Source organism: Bacillus rossius, chromosome 12, assembly GCF_032445375.1.
Source record: "Bacillus rossius redtenbacheri isolate Brsri chromosome 12, Brsri_v3, whole genome shotgun sequence".
Lineage (NCBI taxonomy): Eukaryota > Metazoa > Arthropoda > Insecta > Phasmatodea > Bacillidae > Bacillus > Bacillus rossius.
Window position 1 is genome coordinate 25,235,095 of NC_086339.1, and position 16,478 is coordinate 25,251,572.

Here is a 16,478-nt window from a genome sequence, read left to right on the forward strand (position 1 = left end):
GCAAGATGGTAATTCATTTTTGACCCTGGTATGTGACTTGGCATGAGTCAAAGACACCTTTTTCCACTCCCCCCTTCAATATTTGGCAACTGTGATAAAAAAAAAAATGGATATCTTCAAAAATGATGCATCATAGTGCTCTTCCTTAGAAAATATTTGTTGTTTTTTTATGAAACGGTAAAGATGTAAAGGTCACTATCAGCATAGGTATTTATATTATACATTCTTACCCTGTGCTTAAAATTGTTTAATTTTCTCTCAAGAACTTCACATAGTGTGGATTCCACTTTTTGTGGATCTTTAAAAAAAATATGAAACACTAGTATTTAAAATTGTTTAGTTAATACCTTGTAAATGTAGATAAAGTAATAATAATGTAGGTAACATACAGAAACAAGATAGCAAATAGTTAAAGCATTCAGTGCTTGATGGCACAGTATTTTGCTGTGTGAGAAAACATTTAGTAATAAAATTTTGAGGTAACAAGTGTGCATGTTTCTGTTCATTCACTCACCTCCAAAACTTTGGGATCTTGTTAACGTACTTTTGTACAAAAGTAAGCCTCTATTTTTTTTCACCTTTTCTTCGTTTAAAAAGGACTTCTTCAGGCTTTTACATCCCGCTAAGCCAGCTCTATGTATCACCCGCCTTACTGTATCAGTGCTGACGTACTTACCCATTGCAGCTTCTATTTCAGATCAAAGCATAGAACTAGAAACATGAGTATTTCGATCCACCGATTCCACAATGCTTCTCTCTTCTCAGTGTGGCAATCAAACTTTATTTAGGATGTATTTCTTAGTCTACATGAGATTCTCTTTCTTATGTATAAAAATTTACACTAATGTAATTCCTGTTTTTGTCTCACCAATAAGTATTACATCATTGAAACAATAACAAACCACTGGCTAGAAATAAGAAAGTATTAACATTTTTTATTAATATGGACGGATAATGTTTTACACAGCTATGTACACCTCCACATATCAACTAGTAATTTGTATTAAAATAACACATTCACTCAAACCTTTTATGTTTATTTCCGAACTGCATTACTATATATTTGAAACTGATAGTAAAAAGATTTTTAATTTAATTGCATTATTAAAAAAACTGAATGCATTGTATCCCTTGTACCAAAACCAATAATAATATTCATCTGACTATACAGTATTTTGGTTTACAATAAATACAGATGTAATGAAAATAATATATTTTAACTGTACATTTTCAATCATATTATATCTGGTACCACTCTGAACAAGTCGCTTACAATTACGCGACCATACCAATAAGTGTTAAGAAATGTCCAATGATGTGACGGCACGAGTTCACGATAACCTCACGTTCACCGCCTCGTCTCTTTTGCGAACAGTGTCTTAACACGTCACAGCTCCGTGGTAGGAATGCTTTTGTTGCTGGCGAAATTCGTGTTGTTGTGGTCGTGTATGCCACTGTCGCTGTCTTCGTTCTGCTTCGTCGTCGGGTCTGCGGAATACAGGTGGTTGAAGCTGTTCCTCCTCTCGTCCATTCCCGGCATGAAGCTTGCCCGCCTGTCCTGGCCAGCTAGTGCGTGAGGGTTGAACTGGGGATTGTCTTCTATGCCTATGAGATCTGAATCTCCACTGCCAATACTGAAAAGAGGGAGAAAAAAAATATATATCACCACATAATGCATCAGTCTAGTCAGATTAAGTCATAACTGGCCGGTGAATGTGAAAAGGGTCATTTATTTCTATTATGGCTGGTAGTGCTTCAGAATTGATTACATATTTAAAAAAAAATCAGGCTTATTGGAGCCACTAAAAGTAAATTACAATTGCTCTATTTAATGGCCTGAAACTGGTTCACTAAGCATTTATAGACACCCTTATTTATCTTCCAAATGCTTTTTAAATCAAATGATCAGATTTGTCGATTTCAATAGTGCACAGAGTTCCTATCTTTTGGCATGGTTATTGTTTCTTTTAATGGTCGTGGTCGTATAAGCTGGTTTATAAAAAAAACCTCGGATGGTTCTGCTTCTCACCTGGCTGTGTCAAGGTTATTGGCAGTGATTTCTTCATTCCTCCACACAGGATTTGAACCATCCACAGCATGCTGGTTAGTACCTGGCATTGCCATGCCTATACGATTCAGGCCTGAGTCCTTGGATCCGAACTTTGTCTCTGAAAGTGCTTCAAGGCGACGAGTTAGGCTGCAAGAGGAAATTACAGGTTTTAATACAGGAGAACCCTGTTATAATGTTTTTAAAGGGAGCACAAGGAAGAAAAAAAAACATAAGAGGAAAACGTTATAAGCAGGAAACAACTTAGCACTTGTCAGTGTCTGAACTTTTTACCAATGGACTCATCAAGCTGTGTAAACAAATTTTATGTTAAAACCACAGATGGGTACACTTGATGATCGAGTTCTTAACCAAGCCTACAATTTTTCAAATTTGTCATGCTTCCAGCTTCTATCTTATTTTGTCTTTAAAGACACACCCACACATTTCTGTAAAATTGTCTCACGATTCGTGACGGTGACGTTTAGAGTGGGAATGCATATTTCCAATTTCTTTGCCTTGAAAACGTGTAATTTTGAGATTCCAACCTACAAATAAAATAAATTAAACTCTATCAGCACTAGAAATTTTTTTTTTCCATTGTAGAATAGTTGGCAAACTAAAATATTGTAGAACTATGTACGTACATCTGAAAACAATAGAACGGCAAGGAACTGGAGGATTTGTTAAAATTTTTTTCAAGACAAGGATGCCAACCGACACACAACTGCAAACATTATGTACCTTCAATATATAGAATACATAGCGTTAGCCAGCACTTAAAAAGTGTATCACTAGTGTTCTGGCATACTTACATTTTGTTTTTACATGCAATCCTATTTGAACAATGTACATATATGGTATAACAGTGATTATTGTAAACAAAAATGTACGCAAAGTTTAAAATAAACTTTTTAACATGTTAAACTTCGCAGATGGGTTAAGTGTTGGAATAGTAAGGTTAAATTTTTTTTTTGCATTTATTGAATTTTACAAAGCAAACTTTATAAGTGTGAAATGTTATATGCAGGAAATAAATACATTGCCCTTATGGGGGAAATGTAGGGACTTAAAGAAGTGTAATAAATATAAAGTAAATCTGAAACTCTAATAAATAAATATCACAGTGAACAATATTAAGTTTAATGATTTATAAGTACTTGTGTACATGGTCGTCAATATTAATTTACATTTACAAGTGAAATTTAAGTTTTATAGTTTTTTTTTGGCAGCATTGAAATGGAAAAATATACTGACAGACATGCTGGGTGTTCTGAATCACTTGGCTAATCACGAACAAACGGATAGCATATGGACGAGAAGGATCACAGAGTCCATCCTAAGTGGCAACAGCATTTAAGAATATTGGTAAATGATAAGCTAGTGGACAGTCTGAACATGTTCAGCCTTCGTCAGTTATGAAGTTGTCTGTAACAACATTAGTGCATAAAAGTTGTGTGTACATGTGTATGTAAAAGTAGCAAGTGCACCATACTTATGCATATTCAAAGTTCTGGGAGTATTAGTTTTGCCCTCAAACATCTGTTTGTCTTGCCCTAGTGAGTGGTCCTCTTATGAATTTTACTTTTGTTAAATTTCTGTAAATAGAACAGTTCATCCATCTGATATACCAAAGTACCATTTTTTTGAAAAATACATAAAATTATGTTGGGCGTATTTAAACAACTCATTTTCCACAAGCACTATTTACTATTACTATCAATATTCATTCAGTTAATGAGAAAATATATTTCTAAAGTTTACAGTCATATTAAACTTTTCAGTATTTTCAGGAATTTTGTCTTAAAATGTCTATGATATTTCTAAACTAAATACTGAGAATTTACATGAGTACTTAAGTATTATGATGAACAGACTTATAATACTGAACCTTTCCGTTAAACACAATTATTATAAAGTAGCTTGGCTTCTGGGTTGTAGCTGCGTCCTTGGTGAATAATCCACGACTACAACTCAGAAGCCAAGCTACTTCAGCAATGGCTGTGAAAGCCTGCGAACACAATTATTATAACTTCTTAACTGAGAGTAGCCACGTTGTTACTTACTATCGTGTCCTGTAGAAGAACGCCACAAACAGTACGACCACCATGGTCCCTAGCACCACGGAAACCACTATAAGAACAATCTGCAGCACTTGCTCCATGTTGCCCGAGGCTACTGACTTGGCAGTGTCTTCAAACGAGTTGAACTCCAGGCTGTAGGTGAGGAAGTCATTGTGCAGCGTGCTTATCACTGACCGCACATTCAGCTGGCTGTGGAAAACAAAATGTCGATGAGGTTAGCACAGTGACTGTAGCATTTTAACAACTATTATAAAAAAATTTTGTGCAAAATAATAAATTAAAAAAAAATTACAACATCATGCTACATTTATATGGCATGTATATGGTAACTCGACATCACCAGGACATCTCAGGACACAAATGTTACTATGCACAAGTAACTTTATTTTTAGATGAGTATTAAATAAAATACAACCAATTAGAAAATGACCACGGAGTACTTTTTTTTATTATGGTTATGATATTATTCAGTCACTTCAAAATATAGAATTCTAGCTTCAATAGAATATAATGGCAATGGTAGCATTCACTAGACAGAAATAAATTCTGACAAGCTAGAAGAAGTATAGCTTAAAATAGCTAAGCATGCATATATGTATTAACAAATTATATTTCTCATCAAATGTAATTTTCAATGCGGGACATGTTAATCTGCATCATACTTAGCTCAGCTAGCACAAATGTTCACTTGAAGCGAGAAAAGTTTAACTCCGTTTCATTAACCTGCAGAATTTCAGCTTGGATTTATTTAACCTGACCTTGCAAGTGAGCCCTAGTCTTTCATCACAAATCACAATCAGGCACAAAAATAAAAAATTAATCACAAATTATAACTGTTATATATACAAATATAAAATTATACGCAGCAACTTTATATAATAGTTAAAAACTACATCGGAACCCAAGTTTAACACTGCCAACTCAACTCAAAACTGTGTTGCGTGTTTTCTGTGCTGTGACGGAAAAGGAACAAGGCTATTCACTGAAAAAAGATAATATTTATCAAAGTAGTGATAACATGCAGTGTCACCTGTGAAAAATAACACACAGCTGGCCAAGGGTAAAACGAACCTTTCCTCATATATCATAAACTTGGCCTTCTTGTGACAGAAAAAGTATTTTTCCTCAAAGTTAAAAAAAAATGGCCGTAGTGATAAAAAGGAACTGGCAAAGTTCAACTGGGTTTCTTCATGACATTTACTGCTAGCAATGAATGTAAAGGCTATGTGGCAAAAAAAAATCTTATTTTTTATGCTTTCATCAGTTATTCAATGTACTTACTTTTGATTTGTATGTTGGAAGTGATTCACAGGTTCAAAAACAGAATTGCCCTTAACTTTTATAGGCCTTAGGCGGATATAACAAGGTGTTTTAGAGGATAAAAATAAATTGGCCAAAACCGTAGCTGTAACCACGGGTAACTAATGTTAAATTTAAGAACTAATTTAGATTCTGTTTAGTATCGCTTAAATTCCTTTTTCAGTTATTCTTTCTTCTGATCTCCCGTCCTGCTGTTTACAAATATAGTAGAATGAATATAGAAGTATTTCACTAACGAGGCTATGCATTATGCAAGTTTTGTGGCTAACATCTACCATGCCTACGAACACGTTACACAGCCGTTGACTAATCAGTATCAAGTAATCTTGCTTCCCTACACTAAGGAGCATCTTGGAAAATCTTATCCAGGAGAAGATGGTGAGCAATTAATGGTAATGTTTGACAGGCAAATTAACTATCTTAGTAACTGATTTGTAAATCACTGGAGGTGATTTTTAAATGCAGTTTATACTATTGCAATAAGTATATCAACATGATGTGTTCATGTCTAACATTAATATTATTCTATATTTAAACTCTGTGTGGTATTTATTACACATGTTACAATTTTATTTATTATTTATTTATTTATTTGATTTGTTACATGCCACACCAACAGCACAAGGCTCCAACGGTGGGCACAACATGTAAGACATGTAAACAAACAAATACAGTAACAGAACAAAAATAAGAACAAAACAATAAATTATAAGAACAACAAATAGTAGGACAAAAACAAAGACAAGACAACATAACATACAAATATCTATATGAGTGCTTAACTTCTAAAAAGTACTTAAAATAACAAAAATGTTTCATGAGAGTAATAAATGTATAAGTACAGAACATATAATATTATGTGGATAAATACAGTTAGTATCCTTAGATTAATACATCTGATATTAAATAATTTAGGTAATAACATTAGAGCATAAAGATAATTAATCTTTGGATGCCGAAAGAATAATTTTTTTAACAAGTTTTTTCTCTCTGTGTAAGTGATTAACATAGATATTAAAATTGTTAACAAGTCTATATATAATATCATTTGTATTTAAAAGTGTGCACAAAAAAGGTGGGTTACGGCTATTAAAAGAAGGAATTTTAATGCCAGTAACATCAAATATATGAGGACATATAAGATTACCATAATAACAATGGAAGACAAAAATGGCATCTAAGATCTTTCTTCTAGTTGATAATGAACCAAGGAGGGAATTTAAATCTATGTTATTGATGGTATTTAATTTTTTGTTAATATAGTCGGATACTTTAGATTGAATCCTGTCAAGCTTTTCAATATCAGTGTTATTGATGCTATTCCATATAATAGAACCATATTCAAGTTTTGATCTTATTAGAGCTGTATAGAGGGAGAGAATAGAGTCAATATTGGAGGTGTTAAAGGTGATAAATTTAATTAGACCAAGTATTTTGTTAGATACCGAGATAATGTTTTCAATGTGAAGATGAAAAAATAGTTTTTGATCCAGTAAAATTCCTAGGTCTTTGACATGTTGAGATTTTTTAATAGGTGAGTTATCAAGTTTGTATTCATATTGCAATGGGTAGGTTTTTCTAGAGAAGGTAATGATAGCAGTTTTTTCCATGTTTAGATTGACCAAATTATTTGTGCACCAATTTGCAATTTCTGTAATATCACATAGTAGTAGATAGCTGTCATGATATGAAGAGATTTTTCTATATATCTTTAAGTCATCAGCAAAAAGAGTGCCAACTGAGTTCTTTAATCCAGATATTATATCATCAATGTAGATATTGAAAAGTAAAGGAGATAGTGTGCCACCTTGCGGGACGCCAGAAGGAGTTGGTTGGAGATCTGAACTTATATTCTGTACTGAAACATAAAAGTTTCTGTTATTTAAATAGCTTGTTAACCATGATAAATATTTATCACTTAGCCCAATTTTGGAACATTTGCTTAGTAGTATTTGATGATTAACAGTGTCAAAAGCTTTAGCTAAATCAAAGTAACAAACATCTACTTGACCACGTGTGATGACTTCTGAATAAATAGGATTAAGAAAGGAGACTAAGTTTGTCATGGTTGTTTTACCTGTTCTGAACCCATGCTGTGAATCAGACAATCTATTATTTATGTTAAACGCTAAGTGTTTAAATATTATTTTGTCAAAAATTTTGGCAAATCCATTTAACAGGGATATAGGCCTATAATTTGAAGCAATAGAAGTTTTGCCCTTTTTGTGTACAGGAATAACCTTGGCAATTTTCCATTTATCAGGGTAGATGCTATTTAGAATACTGAAATTATATATATGCTGTAAGAGAGGAGCAAAGATTAAGGAGCAACCTTTGATGATAAAATTTGGTATGTTATCAGGTCCTGTGGACAATGTAGATTTTATGGTTTTTATACTCCATAGGACTAAACTAATCGAGATATTAGACATTGGAATATTGTATGAACAACAAGGAGATATGTTTTGGTTATTTATGTTATTTGTAGTAACATAGACACTTGAAAAGTATTCAGCAAAGGAATTCGCAATTAAATAATTATTATCCGTAATTGAGTTATTAATTTTAATGAGGGATGCTGACTATAACCCTTTCTCATTATTTTAACATAATTCCAAAATTTTTTAGGGTTTTGCTTAATTTTATTGTTAATATTACAAAGCCAGTTTGTTTTATTCCTACACATAAGTGATTTAGTTTCCTTACGGTAATCTGAGAATAATAAATAGTAAAAAGGATTCAGATTTCGTTTCTATAATTTATGATAGTGCGATTTCTTCTTAAGAGATTTTATTAGTTGGTTGGAATACCATAGGGGATATTTTTTAGCCTTTTTAATAGTAGTAGGTACAAATAAATCTATAAGATCATTCATTGTACACGTTAAGTAGTCAACCATGGTATTTATATTTTTAGAATTGTATAAAATTGACCAGTCATGGTCCCTAAGAGCCGAGATAGTCACCAATCTTATAGTTTTTATATGAAGACGATGTATTATCATTTATTGACATATCAAATTGGAAGTTTATCTCTAATGCAGGATGAAAGCTATCTTCTTTAACTAGTGGTTCCAGAGCTTTGCTAACCAGACATGATTCAATATTAGTGAGACATAAGTCCAAGAGTTGGGCCGAAGGTTGAGTTTGATTAAGCTGAATTAAACCTCTTGCTGATACAAAGTTGATTAATGATCTGGCTTTCGACTTAATATTTGAATGAACTATATTTTGGGTATGCAATTGAGGCCAGTCAATGCCTGGAACATTAAAATCACCAATTATTAATAAAGAGACATCAGAATTCACAAACTTATCTTCAAGGGCTTCAAAGTATGAAGTGTAAGCTGAAGGAGTTGTTTGAGGGGGAATATATATATTCCCAATGATTAAAGGTTTATCATGTGTTTTTATATTTATCCAGACAGCTTCTATTCCTGGATAGTCATATTCATGCGTAGATGTTACATTTTTGAATGTATGTTTATTAACAGAAGTCAGGACACCACCACCTCTACTCTTCAAAGTTAATACAGGGTCCCTATCAGATCTGTAAATAAGGTAATTATTGTTGAAATAATGAGAATTCAGACTATTATCGGTGAACCAAGTTTCAGTTAGACATACTAAATCATTATCACTACGCGAGATGTTTCCAAAAAATTCAATTGCTTTGGTTCTCAAGCCTCTTACATTCTGATAAAATAAAATAAACTCCTCATTTTTAAGTTTCACACTGAACTAGTGAGAAGCCCCTCCAGGCGCTAAGGCAGAAGTAGGAGCAGATGTAGGCTTAGAAATAGCAGTAGAATTAGTTGCGATGTTGCAGGTAGAGGTGTTTAGTTCCTCGGTAGTGGATGAGTTGCTCAAGATTTGTTCTGGGTGTAATTTACCATAGAAGGGGCCTATTAGGCAGCCGCTGGGCCAAAACACAATGTTATTAATTCGACTGAAGTCCTCTTCTAAAACCTGAACATGGAAGGAGGCATATGAATTGAATTTAGTTTTCATCTTCGTTACTTTAATATGATCTAAGTTCAGTTCACTTGAAATGTATTCTACAATTTCTTGTTCTTGTACACTTGGGTCGAAACGAGTCACAAAAAGAGCTTTCATTCTTTTGGGTGCTGGTTTGGGTAACATTTTAAGTGTGGAAATGTTACGAATCCCAATTTTCATAGGAGTTTTCTTCATTTCCGTTGAACGTTTAATGTCGCTGGTATCTCTTGTGTTGGACTTGCGCCTGTGTTCCACTAACGTGAATGGTGTACTGTCGACATGTTCTTTGTCATCGTGTCTCATGACGCATCGGGATTCCTGCTGACTGGTAAGTAGGTCACGCGGCTGGCTGCGGTTTACCGTGTCCCGTTGAGAAATTACACGTTCCGCTGTCTTGTGAGTGGAAGAATTCTTAATTACTTGACTATAAGTTGTATTATGGTCTTTACCTGATGATAAATGTTCCTTTATTTGTATCATTTCTTGCTTAATTTTGACAGTTTCTTCTCTGGAATCAAGGAGTAGCATTTTTAACACGAGGTTCTCACTTTTTAGTTCATCAACTTTGACACTTAGAGAATTCACTAGATTATATAGAGCTTCCATATTTATTTGATCTGACTTTAATGGTTCGATACGCAGCTCATACATAGGTTTATCACATGATCCCGTCGCATTAGTAGGAGTTTTTTTCGTGGGTGATCGAAACATACTCGGATGAGTTAGATCGTGATTAGAAGTACACGCATCATTTAGGGTTGAGGGGAACCCCAAGAAGTCAGACTGATTAAGTAGCGAATTATTAATACTGATTTTGTCACAAAACAACAGATATACACGGAGCGCGATCGCACACACACGACCGTCCGCTTTGAACACACGGCGGATACTGATCTTTAACCTGATACATTCCCCCCCCCCCCTCCCCCCCCCCCCCCGTTTTATTTGTTAATTTCATTGGACCAAAAGGTAGATAAGCTGTTTCTGAAGGAATCATCACTGATACACCTATGCTGGGGCTTGGTCACGCTACTTAATAAATCAATGGATTGGTGTCCGGGTCTTGCTAATAGGACCATCCATTAACTGAACTCCAGCCTATGGCTGGAAATCTGTATTTTAATTTGATTTGATGAGCCGAAGAGCTACACATTTTCTCCAATTATAATTACATACTGAAAGAGTGTCACGGGATGCAAAGCACTAGCATTTGTAATGCTATCCAAGCCAGTGACAGTGATACTCTTAATCATAGTCTTATTTTTATGCTAATTTATAGTGTGCACAGGGATAGTGATTAAAAAAAAATGGGGACAGATAGGGAGTAATTCTTGGAGATATATATATATATATATATATATATATATATATATATATATATATATATATATATATATATATATACATTAAAAAAAAAATTCTGTACTGTAACAATTGTAAACATTTTAGCTGCTGTTTGAAACTAATTATTAATTTCTCAAATGGACCTTACATTTTGATCTGCGTTGCTTCAATGGGCAAGTCTTTATCCAAGTCGACAAAGTGTGTTCTGACGTTTGTGTAGCTGCTGCTAGTCTCGGCGGCAGCTTTGCCTTCACTCATATCATCAATCGAACATTGCCACCCAAAAACTTTTGTGAAAACATTCACCACCTGTGGAAGAAAAATAAAGAAAAACCATTTGCCACAATATCATTTTAAAGCATTAACAATTTTTGATTGATAAAACACATCATATCGTTACACACTTAATGAGTGGTTGCCTAGCTAGGGATAAATGTGCTAATTCCTAATAAGAGCTACATTTTTGTCAAATTTCATTCACATCTGTTCAGTAGTAATGATGCAACTGAGGAAAAAGCATCTAGACATCCCTACTCACACATTTGTAATATCAATATGTAGAGACAAGAAGAAATGGTGTTATTGGAACTACTAAACTTACATTACTTTTTAAGGAATGGAAAAAAAATAACTTTTGATTGAACATGTGATTTCAGTTTATTTTTAGTGTCAGCATATTTTCACATTTAAATTTTACTTTTTGTCACAATCTTATTATTTCAATACTATTAAAATGAATCAAAAATTAACATGCATTGTAAAAACTCAAAATCGTTACACATTACTTTGTGATATTATGCTGTAGATCTTTAACGATTTCTCTATGTTATCAGCTAAAAACTGTTTTTGACTTGGAAAAAACCACACAAAGAAACTAAATAAATTTTTTACTTACAACATATTATTTTGCAATTTTAAATAAAAGCATAAACTATAGATTTATAAAGTAAATTATATATTTTAATAGACAAAATGAGGTAATTGAGGTTAATTTCACTGCATTTAGGTGTTACAAAGTGTAATGACTTCCATTATGGTTTTTTTTGGATGTGTACCAACTTCAAATTCACTGTTATTTCAGTTTTATCCCTATTCACCAATAAATGTCTAAAAGAATAATACAGAAAACTGTTAAAACAATAGCTTTCCACAATTAAGTAGCGAGTAGCCACTTGCTATAATTTTACTGATTGTATATAACTAGGTGTTATGTGTGTAATACTGATATGTACTTACATCATCTTTCTTCTGCTGTACCTCTGTAATTGGATTGTTGAACTGGAAGGTAATAAGATTGGCGTCGGACACAATGTATATTTTTCCTGGTACAACATTAGAGTTGTTGCCTGTTAAACATAGAAATTAAGTTACTATCCATAAAAAATTACTAGTATAAATACTTAAGAGCACTCAAGATTATGCCCTCTTGCCATCTTACTTCCAGTATACCTTCCATGTGGTACATTATGAGTCAGAATTCTACCGACAAACTTCAGCTAACAGGTTCAAATAAGTCGCAAACATTTAATTGACTTGTGATCTTAAGTTTTTTTCCAAGGCTGGTACACACCTTTAAAGTAATTTTTGAACAGCTATACCTGTGTTACCTCCAATTGTACTGGGCATTTAAATGACGGTACAGCTGTATCAGCCAGTCACAAGATAAACACAGCAGAAGAGAAATAAAAGTTCATTTTAATAAAAAAATATTCTAATTCTAATGATAATTTAAGGCTTATGATAGTATTATATTATGTATTCTGTTATTATTTACCAAGGTCTGTTCCCCTAATATCGAACTTGAAAAATCCTTGTATGCTGGAATAAACCATATCAACAGTCAGCGTCACCACTCCAGAATATCTGTCCACTGTGAACGGGTTGTCGCTCATCACACTTCTCAACTGATCATTTGATGCAACAGAATTTTCAATGCTGAAAGATGTAGTGTCATTTAGATCTTCATCAGTGGCCTGAGTTAGAAAGAAAAAAAAAAAAAAGAAAAAAAAAGTACAGAGAAAAATTAGGTATATGTACATGCATTTTTTTTTGGTGTTTTTATAAACACGTGTATCTTTTTTTTATTCAAGATTAGAGACTAGCAAACTTATTTCCCTAAACATAGCTAAATTCCTGAAACTTATAATGCTAATGAACAAATAACAGCTCAATGTTTCATAGATTTCAGGGTCAGTAGGCAGATGGGAGGATCAAGATGAGAATCAAGCACAGGAGTAAACAGAGGAAACCCGTCTCACCTAGCAAATTTTTCCGTGTTTCCTACTTGCCGAAAATAGTGGTTTCACCCAGATAGGAATTGAACCTGGATTTACCCTTGGTGGGAGGTGAGTGATTTGAACACTTAACCATGGTGGCTTCCATGTAAATATAATTTGCATGCTGGTTTAAAATATTTTTAAATAGTTATTTACACTCACCGTCACAGTGAAGACAATCTTCCCCCTCAAGTCGCCATTTTTGATACCTCCTGTGTATATCGATACTGGGAATACAGGTGGTGTGTCGTATACATCCAGCACCTATACGAACAAACATCAAAAGGCAGTTAATTACCTGTAAATAGAGTAAATCTTAATGCCAAACTTGTGTTTTTCCAAATAATTCACGCAACACCCAACACTCTCATCCTTTAAGGGGCCAGTCTAGTCGGGGTGTATGTGTGTTAGTGAGGCGGGATGATAAGTACGATGCTTGCTGGTGCTTCTAGCGCAGTGTTGCCTCTAAGTGCAAGGCTGTGAACTGGCACGCAGTCTTTTTGCTATCCATAGAACAACTATGACATTTGAGCGGTGACCGTAACATTATATGGCATAGAAATGAAGGCAAAGGTGTAATGCAAGTCCCTTAAGCACTTGCAAGAAACTGTACCGGTTGTTTTACGCCTAAAAAATATTCTGAAAAAATGCTATTTAGCCATTTTAACTATTATAAAGATAATACGTATTTAAAATCTTAATCCGGAATCAAATTACTTTTCGGCTCTCAGCAAATTCTTAAACACTTTTCACAAACAGAATCCACTCGGATATTTCAAGTAGTTTTGAAATCACGTTTTTCCTGAAACTCTGCACAACGTATGTGTACCTAGGCAGACAGTGCTCTTATATATTGAAATTTTTATACAAGAAATATTTTTTTGTTTATTTTTACAAGCGATATGCATTGTTAAATAGGTACTGAAATTTACCATATCACACCCCAGATCACCTCAGCTAGCTTAAAATTCGATCTGAAGTAGACATATATAAAAACTTGCAAAACAAATTATTTGGGCGCTGACAGTTATTGAAGTTCCAGAAGAAATGTTATTATCGTTGATTTGTGTAATGGATAATGTCTTTCAGACACCAAACTGATTTTACCGTATTTTTATTGATACTTGAAAAAAATCAGTCATTGTGGCTGCCATCTTGAGATCACAAAATCCAGTACATTTAGAGCATACAACGTTTGCACCTAACCTCGTCCCAGACTTCCACACAACATAGGCGTTGACTGTGTGCAGGTACCAAAGAATAATTATTACTTTAAAAGACAGTTCTCACTAATGTCCCGTGGTTACACACGAACTCACGGAACGAAGCCGCAGGACTACGCCCTCGGAACAAAGCAGCGATCACTCGAGCTATATTTTGGGGGTGATTACCGATAACTGTGGTTGAAAATTCTGATTGCAAAGTCCAAATTATAAAAACAGGTTGATCATACACTAAATGGACCACAGCTGCGAAATGCTCTCAACTACATAACTTTACACTTTTTGAGTCACTGCCTAACACGTGGCCTATTGGTACCTCGTCCAGACAATGACTGACAAAACTCAGCACATCACCAAGCTTACACAAAAATCTTCTTAGCTTGGGACTTCCCCGAAAAACTGCCTTACCATTGGCTACAACATTTATTCTTCCAATAACTATTTAGTACCTCCCCTCTTTGTGGACTTACTCTCGCTCAGTCACATGTCTCTATCCTTCTCTCACACCTTCCATCTATTTTTAATTTCACACCAAATTCCGGGATTCCCGTCAGATATTCCTACACAACCTATACATGCATGTCCCTCCAACGACGAGGCAACTTACGAAACTATTGCATCAGCCAACAGCTTGCCCTCGCACAAAGAACTGGCCATGCTACAAAATTGACAATGGAAAATTACGTTATTGCACATTTTACGAACAAAGACAAATAAAAACAGTACTGAAGAATTATATGAAAGCATCTAAAAACTAAAATAAGTATGCCAAACTAATTGAAAATCCAGTACCTACAACAACTTTTTCATAATTAAATTAACTATCAGAAACATTAAAAAAGCATGAAACCATATAAATTCTGATTGCAAAACAATTGGTAAAATGATTCTTAGAAAGAATAACAAGCTGTTTCTTAAACTATATAAAAGAGAACTAACCTTAGCATCTACTATAAAATAACATAATAAATTGTAAATTAAACTGATTATTACGTGGGAAGGGCAGTAACCTGGGTTGCTACAATCATACAAGATGTTTCTCATCCCAATATGCCCAAGACCAGAAGCAGAAAAATTTTTTTACAGTACTGTTTGTTGGAACAAAAAATATAGTACATATAAAAATAGTTTTTATATAGCTAGGACAATAAACTGAAAATGTTAAATTCTCATACAACTAACTACATAGTTTCTAGGACATTCAAGAGTCCTCTTTTAATCCTTAGAGTTTCTTTAGAAAAAAACATTTACCTACGATGAAATTCAATTGAAGTACACCTATTAGTTTATAAAACATGAATGATAGTGAGGGCTGATCGCGCATTGCCGGTGATTTCGAGATGTTAACTACGGGCGCCACCACGTGGAAGGGCACGTGGACCCGGCGGAGTCTCTCACTCAGGGCGTGACGTAGCCCAAGTGGGGACGAGTTACCAGCCCTTTCTATCCTAGCTACCCAGACCTGGCCCGCTCTAGGCGTCGGGCACGCCACACTCCTAGACTCACTCACCACGTGATTAAATAAGTACTCACTTTATATTTATTCTCCAGATTTAATTTCACTAACACGTCTCTCTACACGCCCGTTACACGTTACACATTACACGGTTAAAAAAGCCTGAGGCACGAATCGGTTTAGGTGAAGGCATGGTCCACACACGTGGCCATGCTGCAAAGTTTACTTATTACACGGTGATGAAAGAAACTCGACTGAGACAATTAATTAATTAAACAGTCCGCTGACCGAGAGCTGCCCCGAGGATGACGAGCGAAAGAGATTCAGAAATACTTAACGAGACAGAATTACTTGGTCAGTGCAGAACAAAGGTTGAAGTCCCCGGGGTGCTGGCGCGTCTGCTCTCGGTCAGTGATGAAGATCGACTGGGCTGAGCTCATCGCTCGCAGGTGGCAACATGGCGCCCTTCGCGCCAACACAATTACCGTTACTATATTCTACGATTCCGTGCCCCGGCGAAAGTTGAGTAAATTACAGATAAACATTAAAAATATATAAAAATTACTGACAATGGAAAGTTCGTTACTATTTACTTATTTAATGACAATTTATGTAAAAGCATTCCTACCCTCGTCCAAGTCCGTGCCTGTTCGGGTCCGCCCGGGCAACGTCTATAGTTATTTAAGGTAACCTATTTAAATTAAAGAAAACACAAGTAAATTACACAGCA

General features: G+C 34.6%; 1 protein-coding gene across 3 annotated transcripts in view; it reads right to left on the reverse strand.

Annotated features, from left to right (window-relative positions):
• Positions 1 to 238: 238 nt before the first annotated feature.
• LOC134537738 (cadherin-23-like) overlaps positions 239 to 16,478 on the reverse strand; it is an 84,847-nt gene continuing 68,607 nt past the window's right edge. For all 3 annotated transcript variants that reach the window (XM_063378498.1, XM_063378499.1, XM_063378500.1), the window contains 7 exons: positions 13,232 to 13,333; positions 12,568 to 12,766; positions 12,030 to 12,139; positions 10,942 to 11,102; positions 4,114 to 4,320; positions 2,030 to 2,197; positions 239 to 1,634 (listed from right to left, as the gene is read on the reverse strand). In XM_063378498.1, coding sequence (XP_063234568.1) covers positions 1,388 to 1,634; positions 2,030 to 2,197; positions 4,114 to 4,320; positions 10,942 to 11,102; positions 12,030 to 12,139; positions 12,568 to 12,766; positions 13,232 to 13,333 — 1,194 coding nt within the window. In that variant the 3' untranslated portion in view covers positions 239 to 1,387. The remainder of the gene's footprint in view (positions 1,635 to 2,029; positions 2,198 to 4,113; positions 4,321 to 10,941; positions 11,103 to 12,029; positions 12,140 to 12,567; positions 12,767 to 13,231; positions 13,334 to 16,478) is intronic.